At 46.1% G+C, this 26866-nt stretch overlaps 1 protein-coding gene across 2 annotated transcripts; it reads left to right on the plus strand.

Moving 5' to 3' along the window:
- The first annotated feature begins 2288 nt into the window (after positions 1-2288).
- THUMPD3 (THUMP domain containing 3) lies at positions 2289-26133 on the plus strand. Of its 2 annotated transcripts, none has more exons than XM_030207080.1 (11): positions 2289-2386; positions 5514-5815; positions 7646-7723; positions 10114-10381; positions 10560-10771; positions 14821-14951; positions 15211-15280; positions 16276-16391; positions 23661-23771; positions 24468-24591; positions 25434-26133. In XM_030207080.1, the coding sequence occupies exons 2-11, from the start codon at positions 5561-5563 to the stop codon at positions 25605-25607; spliced, it is 1539 nt and encodes a 512-aa protein (XP_030062940.1). In that variant the 5' UTR covers positions 2289-2386; positions 5514-5560; the 3' UTR covers positions 25608-26133. The 2 variants fall into 2 exon arrangements, with proteins under 2 accessions (XP_030062940.1, XP_030062941.1); XM_030207081.1 differs by having other exon boundaries at positions 10563-10771.
- Positions 26134-26866: the final 733 nt, after the last annotated feature.

A 26866-nucleotide genomic window follows, 5' to 3' on the forward strand; every position in this document is an offset into this window, starting at 1 on the left:
ATGGATGTCTGAAACATTTAACAAAGTTGAGATTAACAAATCGTATTTCCATTATTTACAATGTATTGTAAGCCACACTGAGCCCGCAAATAGGTGGGAAAATGTGGGATACAAATGCAATAAAATAAATAAAAAAATAAAAAATAGAATATATACCCAACTGAGCATTTAAACGTCTATCCTTTAATGATGCTGCATGTTCAGAAATCATAACTATAGACATTTATTCAAACATTATCACATGCACACGGGCATCCATACACACATTGCAAAAGTAAACAACTTATACAGAGTACATCCAAAATTGTAGACAGCAGATGTACAGACCAGTAGGACCCAAAGCAGTCCAAAACAAGTAAAGTCAGACACAACACAGTTTATACCTAATTGTTCAACCACACTTAGGATTTGCCTTTAGGTTTAAAAAACAATACCATGCAGGGCCGGTCAAACCCGGTAAGCGGGGTAAGCGCCGCAGGGGGGCGCCTGCCTTCAAGGGCGCCGCTGTGGCGCTGCGCCGCCATACTACACCGCCCTTGGTGTTTTAAATCTTTAATTTACCTCAGTTCCAGCAGCCGCATCATTTGAAAGCCCTGCCCCGTCTCTAGCCTTCCCTCCCTTCGTGAGTTCGTTCCGCAGTCCCGCCTTCTGACTTCATTTCCTCGAGGGCGGGACTGCAGAATGAACTCACGAAGGGAGGGAAGGCTAGAGACGGGGCAAGGCTTTCAAATGACGCGGCTGCTGGAACGGAGGTAAATTAAAGATTTAAAGCACCAAGGGCGGCGGGAGATGGGGGCGGAGAATCGCTGGACAGGGGTAGGGTGGGAGAAGAGAGAAAGGAGATGCTGGGGGGGGGCAGGGGCACCAACTTATAGTCTGCAGGGGGGGCGCCAGAGACCCTAGGACCGGCCCTGATACCATCTGTATGTAAGATCTGGATAAACAAATTAAAACAATCAAAGTTTAAAGCAAATGCCCATATGCAATGGTAGCAATAATGAAACTGTGATAGAACAGTCACACAGCAGGCAGCCTGAGCCAACTTTGTATGCTAATAGTGTGCTGAACTGAACAATGTTGGCACATTTAGACTGACTTTGGACAGAACTTCTGCATGAAGGAAGCTCTTCCCTCATTATTCAATACCTCTCTGTGAAATCGTAGTAATAAAAAAAAGCAAGTGCATTTTTATAATATACCACTACAATCCACAAAACAAAAGGAGCAAGTTCCCACATAACATGATGTCTGTTTTGGTGGCCCTTTACTAGGTGAAAACATTTCTGCTCAAATACAGGAGGTCTCTATAACCAGGCCTTTCACAATAATTACGATTTAGAACTAATTATTTATATTTATTTATTTTACCGCATTTGTATCCCACATTTTCCCACCTCTTTGCAGGCTCAATGTGGCTTACATTAATCCATAATGGCAATTGCCATTTCTGGAAGGAGAAATACAGAATATTATTGCATTTAAAGTACAGAAGATATAAAATAAATTAGAAGTAAATAAATATACAGATAATTTCAGGTATAAGAGGACAAGGGTACTGTGTAACGTTCAATAATGACATTGTGATTATAGTAAACAAATAAATCAATAATAACTTGTTCTGGTAAAAATGTTTTGGTGTCAGTTCATTTATGAAGGATCTTTATGATAAGTCTCTTTGAACAGGTTAGTCTTCAGTAATTTCGGGAAGGTTGTCAAATCGTGCGTTGTTTTTATGGCATTTGGCATTACTACTCTAACCAATGAAACCAATACTTCCTTGTAGATCCGTATGCTGCAAAAACCGGCATGTCAGAAAATATGAATGGGATAAAATAAAAATGGTACCAACAATAAAGAACGACAAGGCGGATGCAACAGCTCATAGGTTTGTTTACTTAGTTTGGGGTGCATGGGGATGACGGCTGTGCAGGGGAGAGAGAAAAGGAGATCAACCTCTTTGGCTTCAGCTTTGTGACCTCAATTGTTGAGCCCTCCTGTTCCCAACAACCCTGGTGGTGGGGGGGGGAGGGTGCGTTTAAAAACGCACATCAAGCAAAACAAAATGTGTCCCAAACAAAAAGAATCCGTCCATGTCACTACCGGTCCCAACCAGTACTATTTAAATATTTTTAATTAATTTAATTGATGACTCCGGGCTTTTAATTTAATTCCATGACTTTGCTAGCCAGATTATTTTGAGGCTCCCGCGCATGCACGGATGGCGCATACTCAACGTCATCGCGTTCGCGTCACCGCCGCCGCGCACGTGAACGAGTGACGTCAGCGGCTCCACAAGGCCGCATTTCAAGCCAGGGCCTTCCCTTGGCTTTTACTCTTCCCCCCGTCTCCTCTGCTGGGGTCAGCCCAAAGCTCCAGGAGCGCCCAGGTAAACTTAAATCATTTATAATCAGCAGGGTATGTTAAGCTGTGCTTATATGTTTTTACTGCATCGGAGTCAAAAGCTTTGTTAATGCTGAAAGTGGATCAGAAGGTGCATTTTATTTATTTACTAGCCGTTAAGCCCGTTAAAACGGGCGAGATTTGTAATTCTTACCTCCATGTCCAGCAAACCTCCTCTCTCCCCTGCCCTTCCCCCCATGTCCAGCAGCCCTCCTGTATCCCCATGTCCTCCCCAATCCCATATCCAGCAACCCTCCTCTCTCCTGGTCTCCCCTTGCCTCACCCCGTCCACCAACCCTCCTCTCTCCCCAGCCCTTCCCCCATATCCAGCAACCCTCCTCTTTCCCTTGGCCTCCCCCCCCACCCTGCTCTCGCCCCATGTCCAGCAACCCTTCTCAAACCCCCCATGTCCAGCTACCATCCTCACAACCGCTCCCTCCCCCTCCATGCCGGGCCCCCTGCACTGACATGAGAGCGCCTCTCACCTCCGTGTGAAAGCGCTGCAGGCAGCAGCAGATCGCTCTGTTGCTGCCTGCAGCGCTTCCACACGGAGGCGAGAGGCGCTGTCATGTCAGTGCAGGGGGCCCAATATGGAGGAGAGCGGCGGGGATGGAGGGGGGTTGGAGCGCCGGCGATGTTCTTCCTTCGTCTCCAGGCTCCAGCGGCAACGGCAGCGTCCATTTCCCTCTCTGTTCTGACGTCATCACGTCTTGACGCAAGGGCGGGACAGAGAGGGAAGTCTCTACTGCGCATTTGCAGGTGAGTCGGTCACTTGCCATTTATATGTTTGATTAGGATTTACCGCCTATTTGAAGGAATTCACTCAAGGTGGTGTACAGTAAGAATAAATCAAACATGAGCAATAGACAATTGCAGCAGTAAAAATATTCAAATAGTACAAAATATGGCATAGTATACTACTAAGTACTCTTACTGTAAGTCTCACCATTTTACACTGAACTGAAACAATGAAGATGAATGAATGAAATAAAGAATTTGAAAAAAATTGAAAAAATAAAAAATCTAGGGTGGAGGAGAGTTTTTTGAGACTAGTGATGTTTATTACAGTTTAGTCTAAATACATAAGAGGCAGTCTTTTTCCTCCGATAATCCCTAATTGTTTTAGTTTGGTGTAAAACGGTGAGTCTTAAGAGTTCTTAATAATATACTACTTCCAATGTCACCACAATACGTAGTAGAACATTTTAATTGACAGTGTAGTGTATAAGCAGGGCCGGACCAAGGCAAGATGCTGCCTGAGGCGGAGCTAACAAGCTGCCTCCCCCCCCCCCCCCCCCCCCGGCTTTTACCTCATGTTCCAAAACCCAGCAGTGGAAGCGATTCCCATACGCTGCCCTGCCACTGGCATCCACCTCTTTCCTGCAGCTGCCTGAGCTTCTGACAAAACAGGAAGTTACATCAGAGAGGCGGCTGCAGTAAAGGGAAGTGGCAGGTGCTGGCAGCAAGGCAGCGTATGGGAATCACTGCTGCTACCGGGGTTGGAACGTGCCGAGGTAAAAAGCCACGAAGGGGGAGATACCGCTCCTGAAGAGTGCCGCCTAATGGTCCGGCAGCCCCTAGGTATAAGCAAAGATGGAACAGATAGATAAGAGAAATTAGAAAATAATTTAAAGAAAGTTGCACATGAGGTCAGAGAGATGATTAAATGTTATCTCAGCTAGGGTAGGAGTGGATAAACATGTCCTGCTGCATAGAGAATGACACAGTTACCGTTACCACAGATATACCGTGGTAAACTACAGTAAATTTGTGGTAGCAGCAACACTGTAAAAATAATTCCTGCAGATGCAGGAACAAAACTTTTTACCGCCTCGCAGGAATGATAAAAAGCCTTGTTCCCACAGTAAAAAAAAAAAAAATCCTGTGGTCACCACTTACACTTTCCTGCAGTCAGCCGGCAGCATCCGTGATCACACAGGCCAGCTCCATGGCCTTCCTCCTGTCAAGTCCCGCCCTGTCTACTGCAACTTCCTGCTTAGCGTCAAAGAGGAAGTTGCAGTAGAGAAGGCGGCACTTGGCGGAAGGAAGGCCATGGAGCTGGCGTTGGTGAATCGCTGCAGGAAAGGTAGCGAGGTTACTTACCTTACTGACACTGCCCAAAAATTGAAGAAGGACAGCGGTGCAGGGAGCCAGAAGGGAACGAATAGGAAAGAACTGACTGAGGAGGTTGGATTGAGAACCGAGACTCATAATGGCTGAACCCATGAAGTGTACTGTGGTCTCCTTTCCCTCTCATCCGTGCAACCGTCATCCCCGTTCACCCAAACAAAGCAAGCAAACCTATGAGCTACTCTGTCCACGTTGTTTATTGTTGGTAGCATTTTTATTTGATCTCACTTATATTTTGAAGCATGCCATCTTGTGCAGCATATGGATGTTCAAAGAGGAAGAATTGTTTTTCATCCGTTAGAGTAGTTATTCTAAGTTGTAAATCATTGTGTCATTTGGAGGGGCTGGTTATAGGGACTCCCTGTATTTGTGCAGAACTTTTTTCACCTAGTAAAGGGCCACCAAGTATCAGGTGCTTAACAATCAAACTTACTATTTATAAGTACAATTAAAAAAAATAATTTAATTTTTTAATTAGGTTGAGAACTGGGAGCTTTTCATATCTTTTTTTTTTTTTTTTTTCCTCATGTGCCTACATCAAAAGAAGAAGATTGCATGTGGGAACTTGCTCCTTTTGTTTTGTGGAATGCAGTGAGGTTTTAAATAATGAGAGAATGGCTTCCTTAATGCAGAAATTCTGTCCAGAGTTACTCTAAATGTGGCAGCATTGTCCAGTTTGAGGCTTGTGCATATGGGAATGAGAGCTCGCGGGGACGTGAACAAAAACTTTGTTTCCCTTGTCATTCTCTACTGCTGCAGTATGTATAGCCTGTGTCACTCCTTGTCTGTATGTGAGACTAAGAAGTTAGTTACTTCTTTCACTAAAGGCCTGGTGAACAGTATTTTAAAGAATTTATATTCTGCTGTATCAGTAGTTTCATGGTAAAGTTCCATAAAACATACATAAGCACGTAAGATGCAACAAACAAGATAGCTGGTAAGGTTAAAAAGGAGTCACATTGTGTTGTGTGTTTATTTTTAAGGCACTAATAAAACATCTGCCTGCTTAACTGGATTATTTCCTGTCAAAATGTCTGACGAGGAAACTGCAGACACATTAGCGCACATGAGCCTTACTGACCCTGGTATGCCTGCAGTACAGCGCTCAAGCAGCGACCTGGACCTGAACCCACCTGATGCCACAATCACCATTGGTGCTACTGTTCCAACTGGCTTTGAGTTCACGGCTGCAGCAGAAGTGAAAGAAAAACTGAGCTCATGCTGCAAAATAAGCAAGGATCGGGGGAAAATATACTTTAACATTCCTGTGGACAGCCTTTCCCAGGTTGGTTTCAAACAGTAGTATTGACATCCTCCTGAGAAGTGAGGCTATTGCCACAGTGACACAGAGAGAGGGATGGGGAGAGTGCCAGCTGTGAGATGAATGGAAGGGCGGGGGGGGGGGGGGGGGGGAGTGCTGGCTATGAAGTCTACACGCTGAATTCCAAAGTGTTAAGTGCACAAGGCCAAAAGATAAAACCGAGACAAATACCAAGCATGTTACTGTTCTGAAGCTTTGAAAACTCATTAGGTTCCAACACTGTAATTGTCGTGGACTGATGTCTGATTGTAGTTTTCCAGGCATTAAATGTCACATTACAACAAAAGAGGGCTACATGTGTCCAGTCACTAGTGAACTAGCTCTGTATAATAGAGAAAACTATTGATTAAAAGACTGTTTTTGAAGTCTGTGTAGTCCTAGTAAGGAACTCACTCCACAGTAATGCCATACTAAGTCATTCATGCTTTGTTTGGGCTTCATTGATTGTGGAATATTTTTTGTGAAATTGCTTTTACCTGTTCTCAGTTGATCCACTATTCTGAGATTCACATTTTAACTTTGATATACCGCTAAGTCGATAAGCAGTTCAAAAATATTACAGATTAGAGAACACAAAAAAGGCCTAGGTTACAACAGAGAAATGAAAAAAAGATATCTAAGTACTCATAATAATCTCTCTATATAAAAGGCAACACCAACGTTCTATGAAGCCTCCAGCCGGAAGTGTGAAGGGGGCGAGATATCCGGTTTCCCTATGAGTGTCTGCCCCGCCCTCTCTGTAACACAAACAGTCAGTGAAGGAAAACAGCAGAGCACGAAATCAAATCGCTGGCTCTGTAACAGTGAAGGACTCAGAGGGGGGAGGGGAGAGAGGCCAGAGAGCAGGGACACACACACTCCCACATGCACACAGAAGAAAACCTTGCTAGCCCCCCCCCCCCCCCCCCCCGTTTCATTTGCATCAGAAACAGGGCTTTTTTACTGAAGGACTCAGAGGGGGGAGGGGAGAGAGGGCAGAGGGCAGGGACACACACACTCCCACATGCACACAGAAGAAAACATTGCTAGCCCCCATTTCATTTGCATCAGAAACGGGGCTTTTTTTACTAGTATGGTAATAAACAGGAGGGACAGCAGATATGGGAAAGCAATATTAAGACGTACATCGCTGAACTCTGTGAATTGGGTCAACACCTAAGAGTGCCCAAAAATTAGAGAATGCGTGAGCAAAACAATGTATTTTCAGAGCTGACCTTAATTTCGTATGGGAGGTTTCTAAATGAATATCCAAGAGCAGATTATCCCAAAGGGTAGGGGCTGATACACTGAAGAAGGAACTCCTAGTGTAATTTACACACATCTGGGAGTGATATGGAATAACAGGAGATTTTGATGGAAAGGATGATGGGAGTGAGTTGGAGAGTATCGTATAAGCAGGTTAAACAAGAAGGAAGGCAACCTGGAGTAGAATACCTGTAATAGGATACAGAAAGAAATTGTGAGCCCTTGCATTTTGATTGAAAAGAGAGTAACATGATTAGATTTCTTAGCCCGAAAAAGCAGTTTGACTGAAGTGTTTTGGCTTAAGTGGCGCCTTCTGATGTGGAAGAGTTTTAAACCTTGCAGTAGTGATAACACCAAAGAAGGCAAAAAGTTCCACAGTCCAGGAGTAAACATATATTATGCAATTGTTTCAGAACCAAGGAGGATATTTATTTTTTTCACATGGGAATCAGATCCTTACACTTGAGTAACACCCTTAACTTTAACAGAGTCGTGGTATGGAAGGTAATTTATTTCATTGAAATGATGTTCACCTCCCTCCCTGTCCAGGTCCATCGCCTAAGGTCAGTTGATAACCTGTTTGTGGTGGTTGAGGAGTTTGCAGATTATAAGTTCAAAGAGTCTAAGGTGAGTTAATTTTGAAATAAAACTCTAGGGCCTAAGTCTTTTTTTTTTTTTTTTTTAATAGCACAAAATGGAATCCAGCCTTGAAGCCCAATTTTGAATAGGGTGTCGAGGCAAAAATTGGGATGTCCTGGTAAAGATAAATTCCCCAAGTACTTTATAAAAGGCTAACTGAATGCAGGACCTTTAGTAAAATGCATAAAAGCAGGCTGAGAAATACAGGGATTGCAGTATACCCACTGGGTCACTTGTTTCAGAAAGAAACACATTTAAAAGAAAAAAAAAAGTGGCAGAACTCAGGGTTTTGAACACACTTAAACGTGTAAGTGTCGAATTTACAGAACCAGATGTCCAGGAAAACTCATGAAGCCGAATGAAGAAACTTTTTGGTTGGTTTGTTTGTTAGAGGTGGCTTTAAACAGCACACAGATAAACACAATTGCCCCTTAGTCACTAGCACAAACCCCCAATGCCAGTGAGCAGTTAGTTGACTCGAGCAGGTGTAAGTGCCAACGACAAGGACTCTTGAAAGTTTGAACGTAGTGTGTTCCAAAATCTGAAATACTTCCTGCCCACAGCACGGCCCCTTGGAAATTGGGCATGCTGCTGTTTACATGCATTGGTTATCTACGCATGGAAATGCTCTACAGCATCAGTGGAAAAGCTGCACAGGCTTTCGAAACTGACCTTGCTGACTCGGCTCTTATCTGGGGAAAATAAGAACAGTTTTTGGAGATCTAAAGCTTTCCTTCAGGTTTATATTCATGAAACTTTACTGAAACAAGCTAAAGTTTCTAGGATGTAAATCAAGACCAAAATATTACAACAAAACGTAAATAATGTGAACCTTAAGAGTAATTTTGTGTTTTGAAGATACTTGTATTTAGGGGAGGCATCCTGTGAGCAGGGTTGGGGCAGTCAGAGAAACGACTCATGGACTTCTTTATTTTTAAAAGTATCTGTACACAAAGGAGATACTAGTCTGGTTAGGTACTTACTGTAAGGAGTTATCAAAATACAATTTCTCACAAACTTTTATTTAAAAAAATGAATGTAAAATCTGTGAGTAAAAAGGGCGCCAACTTTTCAGATGTACAGGAAGTAAGAAACTGTGAGTAGGGTTTTGAATGTTTCTTGTGCTATTCTGAAAAAAGGAACTTTATAAGGCTAACATAGTATAGGTTACTGATCATCACTATTTTTAAAGTGGGGGTCACTTCTGGCAAAAATCTTAAATGAACAAAGCAATTGAAGACCTTGGCAAGGGGTAGCCCTGTTCCAATGATGCAGACAACCTGAGAGCAACGTGTGAAGCTAAAGGAAAGTCTCTCTTCCTCCCTTCCTCAGCCCATCATCCCAAAAATACACATTCGCAAGAACATAAGAGATGCCATACTGGGTCAGACCAAAAGTTCATTTAACCCTGTAGCCTGCTTCCAACAGTGGCCAAACTAAGCTGCAAGTATTTTCAAAATCCCCCCAAAATAGCAAGATTTCCTGCTATCTACCACAGGGATAAGCAGTGGCTTTCCCCAAGTGTCTTAACAACTTTACCTCTAGGAATTTCTCCAAACCCTTTTTTTTTAAACTCTGCTACTCTAATTATTTTTACCGTATCCTTCACAATGAATTTCAGAGCTTAACTATACGTTGAGCGAAAATATATTTTTTTCCTTTTTGTTTTAAATATGTTACTATGTAACTTCATGGAGTGTCTCCTAGCCTTTATACTTTTTGAAAGAGTAAACAGTTGATTCACATTTACCTGTTCTCCATTCGGGATTTTATAGACCAGTATCATATCTCCCCTCAGTTGTCTCTTTTCCAAGCTAAAGAGCCCTAACCTCTTAAGCCTTTCCCCCCTTGATTATTTTGGTTGCCCTTCTCTATACATTTTCTGAATCTGTGATATATATTTTTATGCGGTGACCAGAATTGCACTAGTCTTGGTGCTCAGCCACCTCTCTCACCTCTCAGTATCCATCATCTTATCTCCATCCCCCCCCCCCCCCCCCCCCCCCCCCCCCCCCCCCGTTTAATATCCCTTCACCTTCCTTGGAGGTTTGTTGCTGCCAGCACCACCCCAGAAACAGTAGTTCTGTTATCTTTTGGCACCATGCACCTCTCGGAGACTTTGAGTCACTTGTTCTCCTGACTTCTTCACTATTTGCACAGTCTCAGAAGACTACGTGGTTTATACTCACTAAGAGCCATGCAGTGCCACAGGAAAGCAGAACAGCTCTTCCGGAAGCAGTGCCAGCAGCAAGCTTCTAGAGAAGTTTGGGGTGGGAGTGAAGAGAGTCAGGAGCAGCACTTCAGGTGCCTGGGAGCCTTATGCTGAAGAAGACAGACCTGAGGTGCCGTAATGACTCCAGCATACGTTTCTTACTCAGGAGGCAGCTCTGGAAGACCTGCAGCAGTTAGCAGGGAAGCTGCCCTGGGCACATGCTCTCCATGTGTGGCAGCTCAACACCAGTGTGAAGAAGAAGAAAATACGACACAAACAGCAAAATCCAGCAAAAGGCAGCAGGCAAGGGGCAGCAGCAGAACTGGGGGCTGGTGATGCTTTGGCAGTAGCAACTGAAGTGCAACAGGGAAGCTCTCAGGAGAGTGCTGGACAGGAACCAGTGTCACTTTTAGAGGAGAGCTCAGAGGAGAAAGGTAAAAGGAACTCATATTGTTATCCTCAGGGCATACCTGAAGGGATGGTAGCATTTATTAGTTATTTAGATCTATCATTTCTATCCATTACCACATTGAGTGTCTTTTTATTAATAGTACCACTAATCTGGTGTTCACATTTCTCTGTCTCATGTTCTCTTCTTTAAATATACTCTAGAAGATGGCAGTGACTTAATGGCTACCCCGAGCAAGGAGAAAGAAGCAGATGAGATCTCCAGTCCAGGGAGCCCTGTGTTGAAGTACCGAGTCACTTGTAACCGTGCTGGAGACAAGCACAGCTTCAGTTCTAATGAGGCAGCACGAGACTTCGGAGGGGCTGTGCAGGAGCATTTCCAGTGGAAGGCTGACATGACCAACTTCGATGTGGAGGTGCGATGTTTCAAGCTTCCTAATAAAAGTTGTACTTTTTGTAAGTTACCCAAGTGAAAAAATCCTGCTGCTGAGGCTGAGCCTTAGGAATAGAAGCTGTCTATGTGAACTGTGGAGAGCATTGTGCATGCTGCACGGATGGAAATATGGCAGAAGTATTAATAACTTACAATAATTAACCATTACAGAGCAGCATCCTCATTGTACCTGTACATATTGTTACAAGAAATGATTTATCTTGGGGGAAAGAGCTCTAGAGCACTCGCTACTGTTTATAATTTAAGAGCAGGTGCTGTATTTATAAGTTTTAGGATATTAATTTCTCCACCAATCACCAAAGGTGATAATTGCAATAGATTAAATAAATTAAGTATATATAAAAGATACCATATACTCAGAACACAAAGAGACCGTATTTTTAGCTTCAAAAAGGTTGATTTAATATACAATTGCACACGAGAGGTAGGTTTTTAAAAGGATCTTAGAACAGAGAATTTGTGCATAAAATAGAACAAAGTAGCAGGTAGGTTAACTTACAAGTCCTTGTTACAAGCATGCTGTGGTCCAGCTGATTGATGAGCACATGGTTAGGACAGGAACAGGGCTTCTGCAGTGAGTAGATCATTGAGTTGCTTGCAGCTGAAGAGAATCTGAATCTTGGGGAAACAGCTTTTGCTTTTATATCTTGCAAGCTGCAGGAGGATATGCCATGTGGATCTTTGACCTGGTTTCCTGGTTTCCACACGACCCTTGGGCATTTGCAAAGCATTGTGGTATCTTGGTCTCATGTCTTATGACATCACAAGACTTGCTGTCTGGATCTTGCTGACAAATGGTCTTTTGATGTGAAAAGGCTTCCTGCTCAGTCTCTGGAGCAGATACACATTACAAGTCCTTCCTTTCTGCACATGTCTGAAAGCTGATGGGAGGTGTAGGTATACCTTTGACAAGCAAATGTCCTGTTTATGCTTTTCCTCTGAGTTCTTTGTCTTCAATGGGTTCTCCAGACTTTCTGTCTCTTGGGTCTTTGGTTTTCAGAGATGTCCTGATGAGCGTCCAGGTACCCACTTTAGTCAAGCTTTTGTTCAGTCTTTTTAGGTGGGAGGGCAGAGAGAGTTTTATTTCTCTTTGAAGCACAGTACCCTTTGTCTCTTAAATGTCTTTGTAATTAACTAGTCCTACTACCAGAAATTCCCAAGGAAAAGGGGAAAGAAGGTACATCTTTTAAAAGCTGTCTTTTTATATTTATAAAATAATTCTGACAATTGGCTTATACCATAACACATATCATGGGCATGTAATATAAATGCTAGTTCAAGAGATCATATGTCACCATTTCTAATATCCTTACATTGGCTTTCTGTTATGAAACAAATTTCTCTTAATTTGTTGGTGTTTGCATTTTTATGTTTTTATAAATGTTCTTTAATTTTCATACTCCTGAGGCAGGCACATTTGCCGAAACACGGTGCCGTGTCGAGTCCTTTTCAAGAAATAAAGTTGTGCTTGTTTAATCTTCATCTCCCATGTGTTTTTTTCTGGAAGTGTCCGGTTGACTTCATTACTCCTTCTGTTCTATCTACTACTTGTAGTGTTTAACGTTCCTCCACCTCGGTGGTTGATCTCAATGCATAAAATCTGTTGGGGTAATGCCTACGGTTACTTCTGAAATTACCACCTTATTTACTCAGCTGTTGTTGACTTGTAAACTATAGCTTATTCCTAGATGGCCAAGGACAAGAGCATGTGCAGATTCCTATTTGATTTTTGTTATTGTAGAATGAATTCTTTCAGCTTATTGGTCAATTGAAGAGCTAATGCAGTTTAGATGAGTTATAAAAACTTTAGGCTGTTATGATTTACAGGTCTTTACACTGGCATTTGGATTCTAAGCAATGCTTAATACTTGCTTTACTTTCTTGATGTATGAGTTTTGAAATTTGTAAGCAATATTGCTGAAGGGCTGTCTGGTAAGGTTTGCCTCTTTGCGGATGATACCAAAATATGCAATAGGGTAGACACTTGATGGTGTGAATAACATGAGGAAGGACTTTCAAAGCTAGAGGAATGGTCTGGAATTTGGCAGCTAAGATTTAATGCTAAAAAATGCAGGGTCATGCATTTGAAGTGTAAAAACCAGAGAGAAAGTTAAAGTTTAGGGTATGAAGAACTTTTGTGCATGAAAGAGGAGCGGGAGTAACTAGCGAGGTAATTAAATTTGCTGATGACACAAAGTTATTCAAAGTCGTTAACTCGCAACAGGATTGTGAAAAATTACAGAAGGACCTTATGAGACTGGGAGACTGGGCGGCTAAATGGCAGATGACGTTTAATGTGAGCAAGTGCAAGGTGATGCATGTGGGAAAAAAGAACCCGAATTATAGCTATGTCATGCAAGGTTCCATGTTAGGAGTTACGGACCAAGAAAGGGATCTGGGTGTCGTCATCGATAATATACTGAAACCTTCTGCTCAGTGTGTTGCTGCGGCTAGGAAAGCGAATAGAATGTTGGGTATTATTAGGAAAGGTATGGAAAACAGGTGCGAGGATGTTATAATGCCGTTGTATCGCTCCATGGTGCGACCGCACCTTGAGTATTGTGTTCAATTGTGGTCGCCGCATCTCAAGAAAGATATAGTAGAATTGGAAAAGGTGCAGCGAAGGGCGACTAAAATGATAGCGGGGATGGGACGACTTCCCTATGAAGAAAGATTAAGGAGGCTAGGGCTATTCAGCTTGGAGAAGAGACGACTGAGGGGAGACATGATAGAGGTATATAAAATAATGAGTGGAGTGGAACAGGTGGATGTGAAGCGTCTGTTCACGCTTTCCAAAAATACTAGGACTAGGGGGCATGCGATGAAACTACAGAGTAGTAAGTTTAAAACAAATCGGAGAAAATGTTTCTTCATCAACGCATAATTAAACTCTGGAATTCGTTGCCGAAGAACTTGGTGAAGGCGGTTAGCTTGGCAGAGTTTGAAAAGGGGTTAGACGGTTTCCTAAAGGACAAGTCCATAAACCACTACTAAATGGACTTGGGAAAAATCCACAATTCCAGGAATAACATGTACAGAATGTTTGTACGTTTGGGAAGCTTGCCAGGTGCCCTTGGCCTGGATTGGCCGCTGCCATGGACAGGATGCTGGGCTCGATGGACCCTTGGTCTTTTCCCAGTGTGGCATTACTTATGTACTTATGACTTGGATGTGATTATATGTGATGATCTTAAGGTGGCCAAACAGGTAGAAAAGGTGATGGTGAAAGCTAGAAGGATTCTTGGGTGCCTAGGGAGAGGAATGGCCAGCAGGAAAAAGGAGGTGATGATGCCCCTGTGTAAGACTCTGGTGGGACTTCATTTAGATTATTATACAATTCTGGAGACCCCCACCTTCAAAAAGATATAAACAGGATGGAGTCAGTCCAGAGGGTGGCTACTAAAATGGTCAGTGGTCTTCGTCATAAAGCGTATGGGGACAGACATAAAGATCTCAATATGTATACTTTGGAAAAAAAGGCAGGAGAGGGGAGATATGATAGACATTTAAATACCTGTACAGCATAAATGCACAGAAAGCAAGTCTCTTTCAGTTGAAAGGAAGCTGTGGAATGAAGGGTCATCAGATGAAGGTGAAAGGGGACAGACTCGGGAGTAACCTGAGGAAATATTTCTTCATGGAGAGGGTGGTGAATTCGTGGAACGGCCTCCCAGTGAGGTGGTGGAGACAAAAACAATATCTGAATTCAAGAGAGCCCATAGGATATCTAAGGTGGTGATAGAGAGAGTAGATGGTATGGCTAGGTAGACTGGATCAGACACGTGTTCTTTATCTGCCTACATTTTTCTGTTTATATGTACTGTTTTGTTTTAACTTGTTTTTATTGTTTTTTTAAAGACTTTGTATGTTTATTATGTTGTAAGGCTTTGTAACTTGACCTGGAAGACAGGCTAAATATCTAAAGAAAGAAAGAAGAGCACAGAATTTGTAAAGTGTTGGAGAATTTGGGCTGGCGCTGAAGGATTTGACTTTTCCTGACTCTCATTGTAGGTGTTGCTGAATATTCATGGTAATGAACTGGTAGTGGCAATTGCGCTGACAGAGGAGAGTCTGCACCGGCGGAATATCACACACTTTGGTCCCACAACACTGCGATCCACCCTGGCTTACGGCATGCTCAGGTCAGGAACAAGATCCACATACATCGGTATCATGTTTGCATTAAAACGACACTTCCTGTTTGGGTGCCATAATGCTGATAACATGATAAAGAGTACCAATTTGTCCTTGCTTGACTCGTTTATAAATTTTGTTAGTACATATTGCACTACAAAAATCTTACCAGATTGTTGTGTCTGTCCTAAGAATTTACAATGGAAATTGTGGCCTAGGAGAATACAAGTGCCCATTTACGGCTGCTCTCTGTGTTCTGTTACCCAGGCTCTGTGACCCTCAGCCCGCCGATGTAGTAATGGATCCTATGTGTGGGACGGGAGCCATTCCCATCGAGGTATTTCTTGTTTTATGTGCCAAAATTCAGAGAAAGAGTAATAGCGATTAGAAATGTGGAGAAGTGAAGGTGAAACACCTTGAAGTTGGCTTAGTAAAGTACAGCTTCCCCTCGTTAAAGAGACAGAGAACATCCTCTCCCCTTTGCTATTAAAAGAAATCCTTGTGTGAGTGCTGTGAAAACTTTGGGTGAGACTGCACGACCCCTACGAAGCCAAGGGCACTCTTGCACATCCTTGTATGTGTATACATGACTCCAGGCGAGCTCCTGCACCCTCACACGATCCTCAGGAAGCCTCAGTGATTTGTCGTGACAGTCAGGTTAGACTGTTGTATGCAGGGCCAGCTCAAGAGATGAGGGTGCCCTGAGCCAACTTGCTTTGGTACCCCCCCCCCCTCCCCCTGGTCCTGTAAAGTTTGTCAGTCAGCAACAGCATAAGCCCCTGGGTCTTCCTTCTACCACGCCCCAATCACTGGAAATTGCATCAGAGGAGGCAGGGCATGGCAGAAGGAAGACCCAGGGGCTTTCCGAAGGCAGCCTGTTATCCTGCTGTTACTGCCACCAGTGATCAACATAAACTTTACATGCCCTTGTGGGGGGGAGACGCAGGGTGAGAGAGTTGAAGGAGCAGTGCCAGACCTGCAGGGAGAGAGAAAGGGCTTAATCTGTAGACTAGGTGAGGTCAGAGGCTGGGTATTTTGGCGCCCTTAATTGCTAGCTCCCTGGGTCAGAGCTTCACCTGGTCCAGTGGTTAAGCTGGCCCTGGCTGCATTGTTCTACTGTTCACCTGGGCTGCTATATGTATGTGTGTCTTTCCCATGAGGCTCTGGGACATCACTTATGAATGAAGCAGGCAAAGAATATGATTGAGGTAAGAGCGGAAGTATCTTAAATTGGCAACAGGAGGCAGCGCAGAAAGATTTGAAGGTTATGTTTTTAAAGAAGTGTCTTTATTTTTCATTCACGTGATTCTGACCAGTTGCTTGTGTTTTCAGGGAGTAAGCGAATGGTCTCGGTGTTACTTCTTAGGTGGAGATAACAACCCCCAGGCAGTGAATAGAACTGCAAATAACATTGTATCTTTACTGAAGAAATGCCAGAATAAAGACAGGTAAAAAAAATATTATTGCTGCCTTGCGTGGCTGGGTGGTTGAACTATCTTCCAACTCTTTCCTATATATATACACACACACACACACACACACACACACACACGAGAGAGAGATTGGATGTGTATAGATATATATAATCTAAGCAGTGTATAAAATTTAAAATCAACGTCAAAGCCTGTTTCCCTATTTTTATTTCCCCCCCTCCCAGTACACATCACAGCCTGTTAGAGCGTGTAAAGTTCTGCTCCTTTGAGGGCTATTTTTGATGCTACTGTTACTGTCCACCAGGTGTCACCATAGCACAACACTGAGCTCAGATCTTCACCAGGGACTGAGTGCTCTTTTAGCAGGAGACCAGGAACTTAAGCCAAGAATGAAACCCAAGTGTCACAAAACGCCTAGCCATGCGTCTTGGGCTAACCCAGCGGCCATTTAGAGGGTCTATCCCCAGCAAAGCTCAGGTCCGCCTGCACCTGCCACTTGTGCTGTACACTAGCACCCTCCTCCCACCGACTAGGTCCCAATCGCCTCTGGGCAAGTCTCCCACTCTCAAGCTATCCCCAGTGATGTGTAGGTTACTGGGGCCACACTCCCAGTGGTCCAACAGTTCCTAGAAAGCATTCACAGACCCAACACACAAAGCACTAAGATTCTTAGTCTAGACAAGCAAGAGTCAATAAATGAAAAAAGGTTTATTATAAAAATATTGAACAGTGAACCATAAAAACAGATGGAATAAAACAGCACACAATAACAGATAACTGAATATGGATCAATATTAAAATTTTCTAAACATTTAGTTACTACCTGAATAGTGCCTGGGGAGTACAGGAAATATAGCTACTCACAGGTTACAGAATATAACTGCTCACAGGATCTCAGTGAAGAGATCTTTCTCTCTCCGCTCCTTGACTGAGGCTGGAGAAAAATCCAGTATTTCCAGACTGGATTTGAACTCCTAAGCCAATCAGAGCCCAGAACAGCACATTTTAAAAGTATACTGCAGATACTTCCTCTCTGTGCTAAACTAAAGAAAAGAACAGTCACTTCCATATCATCAAGCTGATCAATCCATAGACTGGTGGGTTGTGTCCATCTACCAGCAGGTGGAGATAGAGAGCAAACTTTTGCCTCCCTATATGTGGTCATGTGCTGCCGGAAACTCCTCAGTATGTTCTCTATCTCAGCAGGTGGTGGTCACACACAGCAGCAGCTCTGGCTAGGCCTCCAAGCCTAATCCTTAGGTTTTGTTGAGGCCTGGGGTTGAGGGCTCTTTTGAGCAAGTGCAAACCTGGTGGTGCCAGGTCCCTCCTTTTCTCCCCCCTCCCGCTGGCTCCGTTTAAAAAAAAAAAAAAAAAAATTTTAAACGTCTTTAAAGGCGTTTAATTCGACGTTTCTTTAAACGTTCATTGCAGCTACTCACTGGGACACCAGTTCGTTACAGCTCGGAGCGGCAAGCAGGTAATTTTACCTTTTTATAGCGGGCAGGGGGTTCCCCGATTCTTCTCCTCGTGGCATATGGCGTCGGAGGGCGAGGGCGCAAAGGGTCGCTCCCCGGATCGCTGGAGCGCTTCTAGAGGGGATGCGGGGGTTTTACAACCTGATTCGCCCTTGATGGGTGACAGTTTAGTGACCGATGAATGTCCCGGTCGTTCCTCCGGCGTGGCGGTTTTTTCCCCGCCATAAACGCCCATCCCCCGCTCCTCGCCTCCGCCATCTTGGCCGGCCACGCGGCTCGGACGGCTTCTTCGTGGGCCGCCCTTGAGGTTGGAGACATTAATGCCATGAACGCCCTTAATTTGGGCGACGGCACAAGCGGCTAAAGTTAAGCACCGTTCTTCCCGCGCGGCTCCTTCGCGGAGTTTCGCGCCGGACGCCATTTTGGATGCGCAGCATGTCTCTCCCCCGCTATTGCGAGCGCCGGTTGAGAGTGCGTCTAGGGCTGTTGCCCAGGCTGCGGAAGTGCACAGTCTGGGGGGTTTTCTCCCCCGAGTTTGTTTTGCTGCTGCATCAGGCTTTCCTCATGCAAAACGCTGCCCCTGCTCCCTCTTCTGATAAAGAGGTTGAGGTTCCCAGAGGTAAACGCCCTCAGGTTGATTTCCAGGCCTTGGAGGACTTTGTCTCCTCCGATGTAGATGAGGGCAGCGTGTCTGAGGTCTCCCAACGGTCCTTTGCGGATTCCTTGGAGGAGATAGATCCCCGCTCGGATGGAGCGGATGACCCCTCTGCAGCGCGGCTTTTTAGCCCAGAGGATTTGCCCAACCTGTTTTTACAGGCCATGGACACTTTGAAGATTTCCTCTCCGGAGGACGTCTCTCCCTCAGCCCCTGTTGGCTCTGCCATTATGCTGGGGACGAAGCGCCCGCCTAGATCCTTCCACGTGCATGATGCCATGCACACCTTAATTGCGGCTCAATGGGATGTCCCGGAAACGAGCCTTAAAGTGGCTAGGGCTATGTCCCGCCTCTATCCTTTGGCTGTGAGTGAACGTGAGGCCTATCTGTGGCCTACCGTGGATTCTTTAATCACTGCGGTGACTAAGAAAACGGCGTTGCCGGTGGAAGGTGGCACGGCCCTAAAGGACGCCCAAGACAGAAGATTGGAGGCGGCCTTAAGGTCGTCCTTTGAGGCAGCTGCTTTAAGTTTGCAGGCCTCAATTTGCGGCTCCTATGTGGCCAGGGCGTGCCTGACTATGGTGCAGCGGGCTTCCCCCTCGGATCTTTCCTTGAGGGCTGATTGGCCGGCCCTGGAATCGGGCTTAGCCTATTTCGCAGACTTGCTGTATGATGTCTTGAGAGCCTCAGCTAAAGGCATGGCTCAGACAGTCTCTGCGCGGCGGTGGCTTTGGCTGAAACATTGGTCTGCTGACCACGCCTCTAAATCCCGCCTGGCTAGATTGCCTTTTAAAGGCAAACTGCTCTTTGGGGTCGAGCTGGACAAAATCGTGACCGATCTCGGCACGTCTAAGGGCAAGAAATTACCAGAGGTCAGGGCTCGGGCTAGTACTCGTCCCGGTACCTCCAGAGGACGGTTGCTGGAAGCCCGTCGGTACCGCCCGGGCAAGTCGGGTTCCTCTGCCCCCTCTTCCTTCAAGAGGAATTTCTCCCCCAAGCAGCATTCCTTTCGCAGAGACCGCCGTCCCGGAGGTGCTCCCTCCGGTCCTCCCCCAGGGTCTCGTACCCAATGACGGGGCCTTGGTCCACGCCCCAGTGCAGATTGGAGGACGGCTGTCCTCGTTTCTGGGCGAGGGGACCACTATAACTTCAGACGCGTGGGTGCTGGAAGTCATCAGAGACGGCTGCAAGCTAGAGTTCTGCCAACCCTTAAGAGACGGGTTTGTACTCTCTCCCTGCAAGTCTCCGGTCAAGCTGTGGCAGTGCAGCAGACCTTGGACAACCTGATCCGCCTGGGTGCGGTCGTTCCGGTGCCAAAAAATCAGATTGGCAAGGGACGTTACTCCATTTACTTTGTGGTTCCAAAGAAAGGAGGTTCTGTCCGGCCTATCCTCGACCTCAAAGGGGTCAATCGGGCCTGGAAAGTGAGGCACTTTCGCATGGAGACTCTCCGCTCTGTTATAGCGGCAGTGAAGGCAGGAGAGTTCTTGGCTTCCTTGGACATCAAGGAAGCGTACCTGCATATTCCCATCTGGCCTCCTCTCCAACGCTTTCTGCGTTTTACAGTCCTGAGACGACACTTCCAGTTCAGAGCCCTCCCTTTCGGGTTGGCTACTGCTCCGCGGACCTTTTCCAAAGTAATGGGGGTCATAGCGGCCTTCCTGCTAAAGGAAGGAGTACAAGTCCATCCTTATCTGGACGACTGGTTGATCCGAGCCCCCTCTTATGCAGAGTGCGGCAAAGCTATGGACCGGGTAGTTGCTCTTGTGAGCTCCCTGGGATGGATCATCAACTGGAAGAAGAGCCAGCTGCGCCCGACTCAGTCCCTGGAGTATCTGGGAGTTCGATTCGACACCCAAGTGGGCAGAGTGTTCCTGCCAGACAATCGGATTGTCAAGCTTCAGGCTCAGGTGGACTAGTTCCTAGTAGCCTCTCCTATTCGGGCTTGGGACTACGTGCAGCTGTTGGGCTCTATGACGGCCACGATGGAAGTAGTGCCCTGGGCCAGGGCTCATATGAGACCACTACAGCTATCTCTGCTGCTGCGCTGGACTCCGATGTCGGAGGATTATGCTGTGCGCCTTCCCGTGGACCCAGCAGTGCGCAAGGCGCTGAGCTGGTGGACGCAGACAGACAAGTTGTCTGCAGGATTGCCTCTGGTGACCCCGGAGTGGATTGTCGTCTCGACAGACGCCTCTTTGATGGGCTGGGGAGCCCACTGCTTGGGAAGGACAGCGCAGGGGCTCTAGTCTCCTGCAGAGGCAAGTGGTCTATCAACCTCCTGGAACTCAGAGCCATTCGGTTGGTGTTATTGGAGTTCATCCCGGTACTGGTGTTGTAGCCTGTACGGGTCCTGTCGGACAATGCCACGGCTGTGGCCTATATCAACCGCCAGGGAGGTACCAAGAGCGCCCCTCTAGCCAAGGAGGCTATGAGTCTTTGCCAGTGGGCGGAAGCGAACCTGGAGCAGCTTTCAGCAGCCCACATTGCCGGAGTCATGAATGTCAAGGCGGACTTTCTCAGTCGCCATACCTTGGAGCCCGGAGAGTGGCAACTATCTGCTCAGGCGTTCTTGGACATCACGAAGCGCTGGGGCCAGCCGAGCCTAGATCTGATGGCGTCATCGGCCAATTGCCAAGTGCCGCGCTTTTTCAGCAGAGGACGGGACCCTCGATCCCTGGGAGTAGATGCTCTTCTCCAACAGTGGCCGACACAAGAGCTCCTCTATGTGTTCCCGCCCTGGCCCATGTTGGGTAGGGTGCTAGACCGGGTGGCAAAGCATCCCGGCAGGGTAATCCTGGTGGGTCCGGATTGGCCCAGACGTCCCTGGTATGCGGACTTGATCAGGCTCTCAGTCGACGATCCTCTGCGGCTGTCAGTGGAGCAGGGCCGGTTACATCAGGGTCCCGTGGTGATGGAGGATCCCTCTCCCTTTGGTCTTACGGCCTGGCTATTGAGCGGCAGCGTCTGAGGAAGAAGGGCTTCTCAGACAAGGTCATCGCCACTATGCTGAGAGCGAGGAAACGCTCTACTTCTACTGCTTACGCCAGGGTTTGGCGTATCTTTGCAGCATGGTGTGAAGCAGGCTCACTTTCTCCCTTCACTGCTCCAATTTCTTCAGTGTTGGCGTTCCTGCAAGAAGGTCTGGAGAAAGGCCTGTCGCTCAGTTCCCTTAAAGTCCAGGTAGCGGCTCTGGCTTGCTTCAGGGGCCGCCTGAAGGGTGCTTCCCTGGCTTCGCAGCCAGATGTGGTGCGCTTTCTCAAGGGAGTTAATCACCTGCGCCCTCCTCTGCACTCAGTGGTGCCTGCGTGGAATCTCAACCTGGTGCTAAGAGCATTGCAGAAGCCGCCTTTTGAACCCTTGTCGAGGGCATCTCTGAAAGACCTGACGTTGAAAGCAGTCTTTTTGGTGGCTATCACTTCAGCCAGAAGAGTTTCCGAGCTCCAGGCGCTCTCATGTCGAGAGCCTTTTCTGCAGTTCACTGAGGCAGGAGTGACTATTCGCACAGTGCCTTCCTTCCTGCCCAAGATTGTTTCTCGCTTCCATGTGAATCAGCAGCTCTGTCTCCCTTCCTTTCGTAGGGAGGACTACCCAGAGGAGTACTCCGCTCTTGAATATCTGGATGTGAGACGAGTCATCTTCAGATACTTGGAAGTGACCAATGATTTCCGGAAATCGGATCATCTGTTTGTCCTGTTTGCAGGTCCTCGTAAGGGTCTGCAGGCTGCTAAGCCTACAGTGGCAAGATGGGTCAAGGAAGCCATTGCAGCGGCTTATGTGGCCGCGGGGAAGGTGCCGCCTATCCAGCTGAAGGCTCACTCCACGAGAGCTCAGGCGGCCTCGATGGCAGAGGCCGGATCCGTCTCCTTGGAAGAGATATGCAAGGCGGCAACTTGGGCTTCGGCTCATACATTCTCCAAGCATTACCGTTTGACTGTGGCTGCACGGGCGGAGGCCCGGTTTGGAGCTTCAGTGTTGAGGTCAGGGATTTCAATGTCCCGCCCTGGGTGAGTACTGCTTCGGTACATCCCACCAGTCTATGGATTGATCAGCTTGATGATATGGAAGGTAAAATTATGTATAATCATACCTGATAATTTTCTTTCCATTAATCATAGCTGATCAATCCATAGCCCCTCCCAGATATCTGTTCTGTTTTTATTCTGGTTGCATTTCAGGTTCAAGTTTAGTCTTCAGTTATTTCAGAAAGACTTCGTGTTCAAGTTCTTTCACTTGGATTCTTCAAGAGTTGAGACGAGTTTGTGTTACAGTGAGCTGCTGCATTCCTCTCCCCTCCGTTTTACGGGGCTGGATTGAGACATAAATTCTGCCGGCACTCCCTCCCGCTTCGTGCGGCTGTAGGGCAGCTTTGTACCCCTCCCGCTTCGGCGGTGTTAGGGTCAGTCAGCTCCTCCCGCGGTTGCGGTTGCAGGATAAGCCAGATCCCCCCGCATCGGCGGGTGTGGTGTCCCTCCCCCGCTCCGCGGGGATGAGCTGGACGGATTCCCCTCCCCCACTTGTGAGGGGATGAGCTGGGTTAATTCCCCTCCCCCGTTTCTGCGGTGGTGAGCTGGGCAGAGTGTCCCTTCGTGGGTGTAATTCTCTGAGTCCTGCGGATGGAGCTTTGATATCGACATACTGAGGAGTTTCCGGCAGCACATGACCACATATAGGGAGGCAAAAGTTTGCTCTCTATCTCCACCTGCTGGTAGATGGACACAACCCACCAGTCTATGGATTGATCAGCTATGATTAATGGAAAGAAAATTATCAGGTATGATTATACATAATTTTACCTTTCTGCCACAGCTTTACATCAAGAAAACACTGCCTGCTGGCCAATAGGGGAAATACATTTCAAGAAATAATACAGTTTACAGGCTTAAAACCCACTGTTTTGTCACTAAGTCTCCTGCATGACAGTGCAGATTAAAAAATGTGAACCTGAGAGAATTGAACCCAGGGTTCCTGCATGCCAGTGCATTAACTGCTGTGAGTCAGAAGAAGAATTAAGGTCCTATGACTGGAACTGTAGGGAGCTGACCATTCTGAGCTGAGGGGCTGGAACTTTGCTTGGTCCTTCAAAGCTGTATGCATTAGGTTACAGAATTTATGAAGCCAAGTTAAATATTTCTCTCTTCCATGTTCCTACAGCTCCTTCTCCTGGGGCTTGGCAGTCGATGCTGTCCACTGGGACATCTTCAACCTCCCACTGAGGACCAGCTCCGTGGATATCATTGTAACAGACATGCCCTTTGGAAAGAGGTGAGGTCCACAAAATCCTGAAACGAATGGGTTTCATCTGGTAGAGCAAAGGGGCACTGGCTCACTTCCTGAGCATGGCAGGACTGAAGTCTTTCTCCCTTCTCATAACGTGCTACGAGAGAGCACTCTGTTTCTTTAGCACATTAGTTTCTGCTTCTCAGGTGGATGGAGTGAGGAGTTGTGATCATAGCATGAGAGCAGTGTCTAGATGGTTGAGTTTGTCAGGTACTGAACGGAGCTGGTCTGCACAGCTCCAAGCCTAGAATGATTGCTGCAGTGACCCAACTGAGTATGTTGGTGGGGGTATAAAATAGGGGAAGGAACTCCTTGCGTGGTGTAAATGAAGGTTCCTCTTGCAAGCTTTGGCCTGATTCTGAGCCAGAGAAAACCACCATTTAGCAAAGATGGAAAGAAAGTTCCAGAAAAATGCAATAGCCTCACAGTGGAGGCAACAGGGTAAAAATGGTAAGAGAATTTGGGAAAGTGTGGAAGACGCACAGAGGATTTTTGCTGTGGGGGGTTTTGATAATGCAGCAGGAAGGGAGAATGAGGGAAGACTAGTGAGATCTGGAAATCTGTGTAGTCTGCTTTTATGAAAGGCTTCATTCAGGTTGCCCTGCGGAGGAAACATTGATGCCAATCCTGGTGTTTATTACCCATGAAAACACAGACAGACGGCTGTATTTTTTTCTGCAGGATAGGATCAAAACGAAAGAACTGGGACCTGTATCCAGCATGTCTAAGGGAGATGAGTCGGGTGTGTAGGCCTGGGACTGGCAGAGCCGTGCTGCTCACCCATGACAAGAAGTGTTTCTACAAGGTGTGTGAGCCTCTGCATTTGCCCTGGTGCCTTTTCCTGTCTCCTCAGTTCCTCTGGACACTACTACTTGTGCTGTTTATTTACAGACAGAGCAGACCTCAGGTGAACTGAACCAAAAAATCTCCCCAACCACAGCAGTGCTGGGGCTGAATGATTTCAAATAGCTCATGCTCTGCTTTGGAAAGGGAGAGTAAATATTGCACAGGAAAAGAGGGTAGGAGAAATCCCAGCAGAAAAAGGAGTAAAGGGATCTGATTTAATCCAAAGCATGGAATTGTCAGGCTACACCTGAGGAACTAAAAAAGAAGGTTTGGAACTGCAAGTATTATTTTCTTTATTGTAGTAATGTCTGTTCAAAGCACCAGTCATAAATTCAGTGAAAGGAGGGATTGGAAGGGACCTCAAGAGGTCCCCACTAAAAATCAGAGACAGGTATTTAAAGGACCCCCAAAACTAATCTAGTGTTTCAGCTCTTTACTCCCACATATTTACACACTGTGAATGCCCCAAATGGTCAGGTGGGTTCAGGGAGCCACTTAGAGATGTGAATGATGGAAATTTCTATTACAAGGAGCTGGGTAAAGGGGGTGCATTACCTGCACACACTACACCGATGGCCTGGATGGTAAAGCTTTGAATCTATCTCTGTTTTAACGGGTAAACCTTTTCAGTTATTGAACTGGCAGCTAAAACACAATTCTGAAGGCCCCCCTGTACCCCACCCCTTAGTTTCTGAAAGGTTGTTGTGTGATATGAGCCACGTGTAAAGCTGGAGTCCAGCGTGAGCAGAGCTGAGCATGTTGTAAGCACAGGCCTTATCTTTCCTTTCATTTCCCCTGCAGGCTTTGGCTAAGCTGGGACATCTCTGGCGCAAAATGCAGACGGTGTGGGTGAACGTAGGAGGGCTTCATGCTGCAGTCTATCTACTGAAACGCACCTATACGAAGGCCACAGCTCAGGAGGCAGGTCTGTCTTCCGCCGAACAGCAGGTGTCCCCTGAAGAAGAGAGAGACTAGAGCTGCCACAAAAGCTTTTTCTCTTTACCACTGCTCAACGTGAGAGACGTGTTTCCTTGACACATACCACAGGAAAAATGTCCAGGGATCTCAGACAAGCTGTGGCAAGTCCCACAGCAGCTGCTAGTGGAGTTTCACTGAAAGAATATTATATTTTGAAAAATGCAAACCAGGTGCCTTCCACTGCCTTTAATGCTTTGGCAGCATGTTGTGGAGGAGTATGTTGGAATTCAGTTTGAAAATCAGAATGTGTTTTCTTTTCATTTTGGTTGGGAGCCTTTGTCTCAGTTTTTGGTTTGTTCTTGTTATAATAGCTGTTTCCTTAGCGTCCCTCCGGACCGGCCTAGCAAGTGACTGATGGGTTGTGCACGCCTTCCAGCAGGTGGAGACTGAGAATTCTGACTCATCAGCTAGAGCCAATAAGAACCCTTACCAGAAATAGAAAGATCCAGTATCCTCAGTCTCCAGCAGGTGGAAGGTGGTGAGCCCTTCAGTCTTTTCCTATCTTTAGTAATTCTGTTCTTTATTTAAAAAAAAAAAAAGGTTGGGGGGATTTTTTTTGTTGTATAAAATGTTTTTCGGGAGAGTTGTATTGTCCGTTTACGGTTCATGTTCTGTTCCACTATTAAAAAAAAAAAAAGGGCACATGTTTAACTCCTTTAAGTTTAGATGTGCTTTTCACCATTGATGTTTATTTCCAGAAAGGCACTTTGCTAAAAGCCACAGGCTGGTATTTGGCCTGTGTGGTGGCTGCTCAGACTCATGGGTACACAGAATGAAGGTTTTTCTTTTCCTGCTTTGTTAAGGGATACTGGCTTTTTCTATTTCTAGCAAGGGTTCTTATTGGCTGTAGCTGATGATTCAGAATTCTCAGTCTCCACCTGCTGGAAAGCGTGCACAACCCACATGTCACTTGCTGGGCTGGTCTGGAGGGACTGAAGGAAAGCAAATTAGCAGGTAAAGCCTACTTTCTGCAGTAGTTGGATAAAGATCTGCCATGTATGCATCCAACTCGAGAGAGCAGATACCGGAGAAAAAGTTTTTCTGGCTTTGATAGCCTCTGATCTCTCAAGGGCCTAACTTATGGAGCTTCTGGACTCTGATAGGGCCCCGTAGATGTCAGTTTATAAAGCACAGTAATCTTGTTGGAGAAATTTGTCAGCCAGTTTTCCAGTGATTGGCTGTGGTTTCTCCCCCGGTGCTTACATGTTTCACTCATTTTGTGTTTAGTTTCCTGGGTGAGATACAGGGCTGCTCTT

Source organism: Microcaecilia unicolor, chromosome 6 (assembly GCF_901765095.1).
Source record: "Microcaecilia unicolor chromosome 6, aMicUni1.1, whole genome shotgun sequence".
In the NCBI taxonomy this organism is placed as follows: Eukaryota; Metazoa; Chordata; class Amphibia; order Gymnophiona; family Siphonopidae; genus Microcaecilia; species Microcaecilia unicolor.

Bases quoted from the DNA above. Each gene is read 5' to 3' on its own strand.
- THUMPD3 (XM_030207080.1), top strand. From the start codon at position 5,561: ATGTCTGACGAGGAAACTGCAGACACATTAGCGCACATGAGCCTTACT. The intron at 10,772-14,820 runs GTGCGATGTTTC...CTCTCATTGTAG, and splicing joins TGACCAACTTCGATGTGGAG to GTGTTGCTGAATATTCATGG. The intron at 23,772-24,467 runs GTGAGGTCCACA...TTTTTTCTGCAG, and splicing joins GACATGCCCTTTGGAAAGAG to GATAGGATCAAAACGAAAGA.